General features: G+C 43.3%; 1 protein-coding gene across 3 annotated transcripts in view; it reads right to left on the bottom strand.

The window, feature by feature from the left end:
* The window catches only part of TMT1A (thiol methyltransferase 1A), a 30450-nt gene extending 26211 nt beyond the window's left edge, over positions 1-4239 (bottom strand). For 2 of the 3 annotated variants that reach the window (XM_037030912.1, XM_037030910.1), the window contains exon 1: positions 3388-4239. In XM_037030912.1, coding sequence (XP_036886807.1) covers positions 3388-4059 — 672 coding nt within the window. In that variant the 5' untranslated portion in view covers positions 4060-4239. Of the gene's footprint in view, positions 1-1917; positions 2075-3387 lie in introns of all 3 variants that reach the window. The other variant, XM_037030911.1, reaches the window with a different exon arrangement.
* Between the last annotated feature and the right edge of the window lie 7363 nt (positions 4240-11602).

The raw sequence follows: 11602 nt of genomic DNA on the forward strand, positions 1-11602 counted from the left end.
ACATATTTAGGTGTACTTCCCCTCCCCCCGACACACACACACAAATAGGCTCATACTCTACATCACTTTCTACACTTTGATTTTCTCATTTAATGTTACCTCTTGGGGGCTCTTTCATATCAATATAGATAACTGTTCCTTGTTATTTTTTAAAATATTTTATTTATTTATCTTTAGAGGGGAAGGGAAGGAGAGAAATATCAATGTATGGTTGCCTTTCATGAGTCCCCTCCTGGGAACTGGCAACCCAGGCATGTGCCCTGACTGGGAATCGAACCTTGATCGTGTGGTTCGCAGGCCTGTGCTCAATCCACTGAGCTACACCAGCCAGGGCTGTTCCTTGTTATTTTTAACAGCTGCACAGAAGTCCTTTACACGATGTGGTGATTTACTGGAATAGCCTCCTGTTGATGGACTTCTAGGTTATTTCCAATTTGTACTATTACACAAGCTGTAGTGGATATTTTTGCCTGTGGATGAGTTTTTTCACATTTGTGCAGTAGAGCTGTGGGATAAATTCATACTGGGTAAAGGAGTATGTGCCCCTTAGATTTTGATATTTTTGCTTTTGCTTCTGCTTCCCTTGCTGTCAGGATCAAATTGATAAAATCCTCCCTATGACCGAGGTCCCTAAGTTCAGTGTGTATGGTCTCTTCTCTGCTGGGGAGGTTGTGGAGGAAAAGGAGTCCTGACCCATTGCCAGTGGAAATGTAAACTGGGATGGCTACTGTGGAACGCAGTGTAGAAAAGTCTCAAAAAATTAAGAATAGAGTTACCATATGATCCAGCCCCCTCTCTTCTGGGTATCTACCGAAAAATCAGAAAACAGTTATTTGTAAAGATAGATGTGCTCCTATGTTCACTGCAGCATCATTCACAGCGGCCAAGCCGTGGAAACAACCGAAGCGTCCCTCACAGAGGACTGGATAAGGAAGGTGTGGGGCAAATATGCAGCGGAATACTACTCAGCCGCAAGGAAAGATTGCTCTTCAAGTAAATCACCACATAGTGTAAAGGACTTCGTGCAGCTGTTAAAAATAACAAGGAACAGTTACCTATGTTGATATGAAAGAGCCCCCAAGAGGTAACGTTAAATGAGAAAATCAAAGTGTAGAAAGTGATGTAGAATATGAGCCTATTTGTGTGTGTGTGTGTCGGGGGGTGGGGGAGAGTACACCTAAATATGTATCTATGTGACTGGGAACGGCAGACAAGAAACTGCCATTTGTGACAACACGGGTAGGTCTTCAGAATGTCATGCTAAGCAAAATCATTCAGAAAAAGTAAAAAACTGTATGATTTCACTTGTGTAGGATATAGAACTGAAAACAACAAATGAACAAACAAAACAAGCAGAAACTCATAGACACAGGCAACAAGTTTCCCGAGGGGAAGGGAGTGGGGAGGTGGCAAAGGGTCAAGAGGGTCAAATGTGTGGTGACAGGAGATTTGACTCTGGGTGGTGAGCACACTATGCAACATGCATGACACATTACAGAAGTGCACACCTGAAACCTATTAATTTTACTAACCAATGTCACTGCAATAAATTTCATAAAATAATTCGATATTATCAAATTGCCCTCCAAAGAAGGCACTTTCTCCAATGCGTATGAGGGTGTCCAGTCTCCCAGCTCACTCTAACACCGTGCGGACCTTAAAAGTCTCTGACAGTGTAACAGGTAAGAATGATATCTTGTTTTAATTTGTCCTTTAATTGTAAGAGCATTTTTGTCATGTAATTGCCTATTTTTATTTGTATTTTGGTTCCTGCTCTTTGCCTACTATTCTGTTTTTTTTTACAATATTTTCATCACTTTCAGTTTCAATGTACACCTACGTAAACACAAGAGTTACCCATCTTAAACTAAATACAGATGTCTCAAGAGCTTATTCAAAACCAGAACCAAGACTTATAAATAACGCAGCAAATGCCAGAAATGCGTCGCCTCCTCTGATCGTCACACTTCGGACAAGGACAGACTGCTGTGCTCTCCTCCTTCCTCCGGTTTGAGCTGACGGAGCGGGTAAGCCCAGTCTCTGTCCCTCCCACTGCTCCGCCGCAGGGGGCGCTCTCGCCGCCCAAACAACTGTAGTTAGCGGAGAGGGATCACCCCGCTCCGCAAAGAATGCTAATGTAAGAGCCTGAACAAAGAAGGGTGAAATCGAGTGCAGCCACTTTTTATGAGGTACCGTGCTTGTACCCATTTCAACATCTGGTCTATTTCAGAGTTTGGCTCATTGAAATTCTTCACCATTTTCCTTTAATTCTGCTTGAACTTCTTTCAGTTTCATTTGACCTTCCTGTGGACCCATCGATAAGCCTTCCCAAGCCAAACATGGCAAATAACGCAGTGGGAACATAGTAGGTGTAGACCCTAGGGATGACGGAGGCGGTACAGCCAAACAAAACTGGTAGCGGGTCATCAAGCCCGAGACCAGCACAGCCCCAGCCAGCACTATCAAATGGTCAGAGCGCGTGCCACAGGCAGCTACCAAAAAGCTCATCACCCAGTTCACGTACCGTGGTAACTGAAATGACAGCAGCAAGTGCATGGCCAAGTCCCAAACTAGTTCCCATATCTAGAACTTCTTTACTGGCATGAACGGGGACAGCTGGTGTGAGTCCTTTCTCGGGCACATTACGGGTTCAGTTCCAGGCCACCTCAATAAAACAAGTCATAACCTTTCTGTTGGTGGGGGTCTTGCCTCGAATTTGTAAAGAACGCCACACCTCGGCCAGGGCCGGCTGAGGCCCTCCACAGCCACGGCCACGGGCTGCAGCTGCTCCGCGTTCAGGGGACTAAGGTCTGGGTGGCGGACAGCCGGGATCCTGGTCCAGGCCACAGCAGGGGAAGCAGGCTCCCGCCCCTCAGGCCTTGCGCCACCGCCAGCGGCTGGCGGGCAGTGGGCGGGACGGCGCTGCGGGGAGGGCGGAGTGGGGGATCCACACCGAAACCAGCAACCAGGGGGGTGGGGCTTTGGGCCTCCATCTCCGCAGGGCTGGCGGCGGCCACTGGAATCGCCAACTGTCTGTCATGTGTTTTTCTTACTGATCTAGAAAATCCTATTGACCTTTGACTTGTAATGTCTTTTACTATGAAGGAAGTTAAAGCCCTTTGTCTGTCATCCCTGGCAAATACTTAGAATTTCTAAGTTCTTCTACTTTAACTTTGTTTGTAGTAGTTTTTTCCCTGTAGTTTTAAAATTTTATGTGTTCAGATTTATTGGTCTTCCCCTTTACAGCTTCTTTCCCACTCTAAGATTTTTAAAAAATTCAATAGTGTCTTCTCTAGTTTACTTTTTACTGTAGACTGTTGAATTTAGCTGAAATTGACAGGACTGCCTTTGGTGATGGTGTTTGCTACTAACAGCCCCCTCACTCACCGGCCTCAGCACTCTGCACACCTCCTGGAGGGTCTGCTCCTGGCTCTCCACGGAGCACAGGACCAGGGTGCAGACCACCGCGTCCATGGAGCCATCGGCCACCAGGTGCATGTTCTCCCCGGTGGCCACCATGAAGCGCTCGAACTGCAGGTGTCGATTCTCAGCAATGCTCTTGATCAAGAACTTTTCAAAGTTGGGGTTGGGGTCAACACACGTCACTGTGCATCCAGGCGGATAGAACTTGAAGTTGGTCCCCGTGCCACAGCCCAACTCCAGCAGGGAGAGCTTCCCGGAGGGGCCGATGAAGTCCAGCAGGTTGCTGAAGAGCTCGCGCTTCTTGCTGGCCATCTGTTTGTTGTACATCTCACTGAACCTCACCAAGAAGTAGGGGAACCATTTTTTGCAGATCCAGCTCCACAAGCCCAGAAAGTTGAGCAAGTACATGGGAAGTGCCAGGATGCTGACGGCCAGCCGGAGGATAAAAATGGGCAGCGTCATCACTGGGAAGTCATCACTGGGAAGAGAAAAAACAGCCGTTTGTCCACCTGACTCCTTTAACTGCAGGAGGCACTCTTTGGCCCCAGGCCAGAGCCTATAGGCTTCAGAGGAGGGAACTGGCTGTGCCAGAAGAGAAAGCTGCAGCAGAGCTCGGATCAGGAGCAAAAGGCCCATTTCACCCACTCAATAGACCTTTGGCAAAAGCTGACTCATAGCTTTTGTTTCCTTGAAACAAAATGAGGTTCCCAGCTTTTCCTTAGACGGAAAGGTGATTACGATCCCCTTTTCCAAATCTGTTCCTGCTCCCCCCCTTCTCTAGGCTTGGAAGCTACCGCAGTTTTCTATGCACAGTGTACTTACTCCCTATCCAGGTCTTCCAGTGCCTTCTATAAAGAAAACAGTCCGTGGGTGGAGCCTGGTTAAACTGTACCAGAAGAAGGCAGCCTGGGAGACTTTATTATTGTAACACCCCCTCTTCCTGTTCCCACTCCGCCCTTTCTCCCCGCCCCCTCATCCCTCCCTTCCCGCAGTGTTCTTTGAAAAGGAAATTGAGATGTGCGTACTGGCTACAGTTGTCAAGAATTTTCTCCCTTTCACAGTCTGTGCTGAGACTTCCAGACCCTAACTTGGCAAAATTATTCTTAAGTCACTGTTTTAGGCTGCTGATTTTTAAATGACAAGTTCGTTTGTTCCTTTCTTTCTTATTTTATTTATTATTTTTTAGAGAGAGGGGAAGGGAAGGGAAAGAGGGAGAGAAAATCAATTGGTTGCTTTTCACAGAGACTGAACCCGCAACACAGGAAAGTGCCCTGACCAGGAATCCAACTGGTGACTTTTGCTTTGCCGGAGCCATGCTGGTGGACACACACTGGTGGGGTCAAGGGCAAGTTGGAACTTAAAGTTATGCACTACTGCATTATTCAGCTAATTTACATTAAAAGTAGTTCTCCAGAAAATTCACGTTTGAGAATCACAAGCATTCAAGAAATAGTTTGACATCCATTTTTAATAGGAAAACCTGACTTTTAGACTGGTAGAGGAATTTGAAAAAATTCAAAAATAAGATTATGTTTATTTTTTATTTTATTTTATTATTTATTTATTAAAATATATTTTATTGATTATACCATTACAGTTGTTCTATTCCCCCCTTCATTCCCCTCCACCCTGCACACCCCTCCCCCACCACTCTCCCCCCTTAGTTTATAACCACGTGTCTCAAGTTCTTTAGATTCTGTATTTCCCCCACTATTCTCGCCCTCCCCCCTATCTATTTTCTACCTACCATCTATGCTATTTTCTGTGCCTTCTCCTCCCTTCTCCTCCTCTCACTCCCCTGTTGCTAACCCTCCATGTGGTCTCCATTTCTATGGTTCTGCTCCTGATCTAGCTGTCCTCTTAGTTTGCTTTTGTTTTAGGTGTGCTTGTTAATAACTGTGAGTTTGCTGTCCTTTCACTGTTCATATTTTTTCTCTTCTTTTTCTTAGATAAGTCCCTTTAACATTTCATATAATAAGGGCTTGGTGATGATGAACTCCTTGAACTTGACCTTACCTGAGAAGCACTCTCTCTGCCCTTCCATTTGATCTGTGGATCAAACCCACAACCCAGGCATGTGCCCTGACCAGCGATCGGACCCACAGCCTTTTGTGTGGGGAATGATGCCCCAACCAACTGAGCCACCTCGCCAGGGCTGTGATTTTATTTTTTTGCATTTAAATCCTTGATCCCAGTGTAGAATTTATGCTTGGAATAAGTAGGAATTATAGATTTTTCTTTTTTCTTAACTGGCTACTCAGTTGACCCAACATCATTCATTTTTTAATTGGTCTTTTCTCCACTGAGATTGTCGGTGGTTGTGAGAGGCATGTCGGTGCGTCGGGTTTACCTCCTCTGGCCTCACAGCCTTTCCCACTTTCTGTCCGTTCTGGCCCATAATGCCGCACTCCCAGCCTGCAAGAAGTTCAGCCACGCAGCTAAAAAGCTGTACCTTGCTGACTCTGAAAGTGCTTGTGGTTCTCAAATGTAGGTGTTCATATAAGAGTCTGTGTATTAATGGAACAGTAATGTATTTAGTTTGTTTGGTGTATAGACTCACCAATCCCAAGATGGTAAGAAGATTGAGAAATTTCACAGTCAACTAATGTGACTTATGGTAGTCAAGGAGTCTTGCTGTGTTGACATAACACAGGCTAAACAGTTTGAAATGAAGTCTCATTGACATGTTCTGAGGAAATACATATCTTTTGAATTTGAGAAATTGTTAGGTAGAAAATACTTAGTGTAACTCAGTGGACTATTTAGCGAGACTTTTTTCCTTAAGCTTTGTGTTTTTAATGTTTACTTAGTCTGGGAATATAAGTGCTTTCAGTTAGAAAGCCTTTATTTATTTTTGGATATTGAATAAGGAATGTGTTATCTTGGAAACGTTTTGTGGGTTTTTCTGATGTTTTTGACAGGATATGTAATTATTTCTCAGGTAAAGTTCTCTCAGTAATTTGAGAGTAAGATATCAAGAGAGGCTTCTTCTTCCTTCAGCTTATCTGTCTTTAAAGAATATTAAATGCATCCAGTTTGTTGGATTGATATGTCTTTAGGAGATTAATGACCAATACATACAAAACATTGCTGATGACCAATAAGTGTAAAATACGGTAACTGGAATTGATTAGACATAACAGCATACCTAATTATGTGTAGTAGTGGAGTCTCAATTATATCTGAAGGTAATTATGAGGAACAAGTATGCTTTACCTTAAATTTTCCGTATTTGAACTATATTTGTGAATGTAAAGGATTTGTAATATTAGCTTGTTAGCTGTAACTCACTTAGAAACACAGCCACGTCCTTGGTTACCTGCCCGAGGACCGATGTGCAGGATGCGTACAGAACACACGTAGAATGAAGAGCGTGTGCATGTGTCAGCTGTTCGCTCACAGTCCATGACTGACTTGCCTTTTCATTTTCTTAGATGTGTCTTTTATTTTGACGAAGCCCAATTTATACATTTTTTTCTTACAGTCTGTGCATTTTTTATTTTGTTTTTTTTTTTTGCTTTAGTAATTCTTGCCTATTCCATGGTGGCAAAAAGCTTCGTTTTTATTTTCTTTATATGTGTTTTATATTTTTGGCTTTTTATGTTTAGGGCTATGATTCATTTTATTTATTTTTTTATACAGGATATGAAGCAAAGAGCAAGATTCATATATTTTTTCCACTGAGAATGTAATTCTCATTGAGATATAATTCACGTAGAGTGCCGTGTAGGTATTAAGTGGAGGGTGCATGACCCTTACGACCCTCAGACGCGGGGAAAAGCCTGATGACTGAACATCCACCTCTGTAGGCAGAGGGCAGGGAAAGACCAAAGAAAGTGGCTAATGACCTCATCTGGCAATTAACAGAGTTTATTAAGGGAAGTTTGCACCTGAGGCATATCTTAGGCTGTGGCAAGACAGCTGGAGATCCTTCGTGCAGCTTGGCAGTCGCTAAAAAATTATATAGAACATGGCAAGATGGACAGGGGCGCTAGGGCGTGACCCGCCCCGGGTAGGGGAAGGTGCCTGGCACTCCTGCCCCTGGGAGAACCCCTCTCCAGGAACGGGCATGCGGCAGGGGGAGGCTGCAATGCTGGTTTCCGAGGGCACTTACAGGGAGGTGATGTCTGTTTCTGCCCACGTCCGGTTCGAGTCTGGCCACCCTCACATCAGGGGAGGGGCTCCTATTTCTTTCCGTAGAGACAGCTAGTTCCTCCAGCACAGTTTGAAAGGACTGTCCTTTCCTCACTGAGTTACCGTGGCACCTTTGTTGGAAAGCAGTTGGTCATATAGGTGCGGGCCTACTTCTGGGAATTCTTTTCTGTTTTATTGATCTATATGTCCATCCATATGGTACCACACTTCTGATTACTGTAGCTTTATAGCAAATCTTGAAATCAGATAGGTTAAGTCTTCTGAAATTACTGTGACTTTTCAAAATTACTTTGACTATTCTAGGTTCTTTGTGTTTTTATACAAAATTTATACAACTTTAAATTATGTTAACATATAAAATAGAAATATTTCATGTTTTTAATTACAAATTTAATTTCTTTAGTCAGTATTGGAATATTTAGTAAATATTGGAAAAGATTCTAGTTCTTATGTCTGTTTTGGTAATTTTTATTTCAGAAATTTGCTGCCTATTAAATCTAAGTTGTTGAATTTATTGGCATAGAATTATTCACAGTATTCTCTTATTGTCATTTTAATATCTGTAGGATCAATAGAAGTGTCCGCTCTTCATTACTGATATTGACAGTTTGTGTCTCTCCTTTTTTTTTTTTTTTTTGGTCAGTTCAACTAGAGGTTTGTCACTTTTATTGACATAAAATTAGCTTTTGGTATTGTTGATTCTTTCCTAGTGTTTGTTTTCTTTTTTAATTTATTTATTTTTAAAGAGGGGGGAGGTAGAAAGAAAGAGAGGGAGAGAAACATCAGGGTGTGATTGACTCTCATGTGGCCTTCACTGGGGACCTCACCGAAACCCAGGCATGTACCATGACTAGGAATCAAACTGGTGACCCTTGGGTTTGCAGCCTGCTCTCAATCCACTGAGCTACATCAGCCAGGCCCCTAGTGTTTGTTTTCTTTTTTAAAAAATATATTTTATTGATTATATTATTAGAGTTGTCCCATTTCCCCCCTTCATTCCCCTCCAGCCTGCACACCCTCTCCCTCCCACATTTCCCCCCTTTAGTTCATGTCCATGTGTCTTAAGTTTTTTAGCTTTTATATTTCCCATACTATTCTTGCCCTCCCCTTGTCTATTTTCTGCCTACCATCTATGCTACTTATTCTCTGTACCTATTCCCCCTCTCCTCCTCCCACTCCCCTGTTGCTAACCCTCCATGTGATCCCCATTTCTGTGGTTTTGTGCCTGTTTTAGTTGTTTGCTTAGTTTTTTATTTTAGCTGTGGTTATTAATAATTGTGAGTTTGCTGTAATTTCACTATACATGTTTTTCATCTTCTTTTTCTTAGATAAGTCCCTTAACATTTCATATAATAAGAGCTTGGTGGTGATGAATTCCTTTAACTTGACCTTTTCTGAGAAGCACTTTATCTGCCCTTCCATTCTAAAATGAAAGCTTTGCTGGATAGAGCAATCTTGGATGTAGGTCTTTGGATTTCATGACTTGGAATACTTCTTTCCAGCCCCTTCTTACCTGTAAGGTCTCTTTTGAGAAATTAGCTGACAGTCTGATAGGCATTCCTTTGTAGGTAATTGTCTCCTTATCTCTTGCTGCTTCTAGAATTCTCTCCTTCATTTAAATCTTGGCTAATGAAATTATGATGTGCCTTGGTGTGTTCCTTCTTGGGTGTAATTTCTTTGGGACTCTCTGAGCTTCCTGGACTTCCTGGAATTTTATTTCCTTTGCCAGACTGGGGAAGTTCTCCTTCATTATTTGTTCAAATAAGTTTTCCACTTGTTGCTCTTCCTCTTCCCCTTCTGGTACCCCTATGATTCAGATGTTGAACATTTAAAGATGTCCTGGAGGTTCCTAACCCTCTCCTCATTTTTTTGAATTCTTGTTTCTTCCTTCTTTTCTGTTCGGTTGTTTCTTTCTTCCTTCTGGTCCACTCCCTTGATTTGAGTCCCACTTTCCTTCCCATCACTATTGGTTCCCTGTGCATGTCCCTTCATTTCAATTAGTTTAGCCTTCATTTGTTCCTCTAATTTGTTCCTCTAATTTGTGACTATAATCAACCAGTTCTGTGAGCATCCTGATGACCAGTGCTTTGAATGTGCATCTGATAGGTTGGCTGTCTCTTTGTTGCTTAGGAGTATTCGTTCTGGGGCTTTGAGCTGTTTTTCTGCTTCAGCCATAATGTTTTGGTCTGTTCATGCCTGAATGTATGAGGGGCGGAGCCTTAGGTGTTCACCAGGGTGGGGCAACCTAAGTTGCTGGGTCGTAAGGTTGTATATGGGGGTGGGATCCGAGAGGGAAAAAATGGCGCTTTGCTCTGTTCTCTGTTGCACCTCAGTCCCTTCCGCTGCTTCCCCCAAGCAAACTGGGCCTTTCTGGTGCTGATTTCCATGTGGGTGGGCTTGTGTGTGTTCTAGGACCCTGTGGGTCTCTCCAGTGAACTTTCCTGTGAGGGTGGGAGCCTCTCTCTGTGCCTCAACCCCCACAAGTATTTTCAACCCATGTTTTGAGGCTTTATTTCCCGGTGCTAGGACCCTGGGCTGCATGATTTGTCTCACTCCCCAGTTATCTGGGCACAAATGTAGGACCGCTGCCTGGTCAGCCAGCCACCTTGTGCACGGTGACAATTCTCAATCGCCGCCTTGCTGGGTTTGCTCATTGCCACTCCATGACCGGGGTCTGACATCCACTGCCTGGGTGCCCAGGGTCTGCCCAGTGCTGCCTTGCACACCTGGGGTGCCTTGAGTGCCCGGTGTCACTGCTTCCTGTGCTGCGACCCCTCTCTGCTCATCTGCCCCGCTCCGCCCTGCCTTCTGGTCTGGATGAATGTGTCTATTTCAGCTCCTTAGCTGTCTGACTTCCATACAGTTCAGTTTTCTTTCAGTTTTGGTTGTTACTTTGTTTCTGAATTGTTGTCCGTATTTTGGTTGTTTGAGGAGGCACAGTGTGTCTACCTACACCTCTGTCTTGACCGCAAGTCTGTTTGTTTTCTATTTCTTTATTTTCTAGTTCTATTTTTTCCTTGTAATTGCATTGACTTTCATTTGACCTTTTATTTCTTAAGTTGAAAGCTTTGATCATTGATATTTGCCCTTTCTTCTCTTCTTAATGGTAGAATCAGAAGCTGTTTTTCTTACAGTGCTGTTTTAAGTGGATATGCAAAGTTTGATGTGCAGTGTTTTAATTTTCATTGAATTTAAAATATTTTATAACTTGAGATTTGTTTATTTGATCCCATGGGTTATTTAGAAGTTATTTAAATATTTGGGCCTTTCATGGTTATCTGCTGACATTGACTTCTAGTTTAATTCTGTTGTGGTCACAGGAAATGTGAGATTTCAGTCTTTTTAAATGTATTGAAACTTGTTTTAAGGCTCAGAATATATTTTTTTTCTTGGGAAACGGGCCATGTTCACGGACAAGAATATGTATCTCAAATGGAGAGCAGTGTGGTGATTGCAAGGGATGAGGGCGGTTGGGTATAGGGGAATAAATGGTAATGGAAAAACTACAATTAAGAAATATATATGTATCCTGCCCTGGCGGGTGTAGCTCAGTGGATTGAGCACGGGCCTGTGAACCAGACAATCGCGGTTCGATTCCCAGTCAGGGCACATGCCTGGGTTGCAGGCCGGTTCCCAGCAGGGGATACATGAGAAGCAACCATACATTGATGTTTCTCTTCCTCTCTCCTTCCCTTCCCCTCTAAAGACAAATAAATAAATAAAATATTTAATATATATATATATATATCCTGAAGTTGTAAGATGTAATGTTCTATAAATGTCAGGTTAATGTATTTTTTTGTTTTTTAATTTTTAGAGGGGAAGGGAGAAAGGAGAAAAACTTCAATGTGCGGTTGCCTCTTGCGCGCCCCCTACTGGAGACCTGGCCTGAAACCCAGGCATGTACCCTGACTGGGAGAATGGGAATCAAACCAGTGACCCCTTGCTTTGCAGGCTGGCATTCAGTCCACTGAGCCACACCAGCCAGGGAGGGTCAATGTCGTTTAAAATGTTGTTCAGATCT

This window comes from Sturnira hondurensis, unplaced genomic scaffold, assembly GCF_014824575.4.
Source record: "Sturnira hondurensis isolate 20B ecotype Veracruz unplaced genomic scaffold, ASM1482457v3 Scaffold0020903, whole genome shotgun sequence".
Classification (NCBI taxonomy): Eukaryota; Metazoa; Chordata; class Mammalia; order Chiroptera; family Phyllostomidae; genus Sturnira; species Sturnira hondurensis.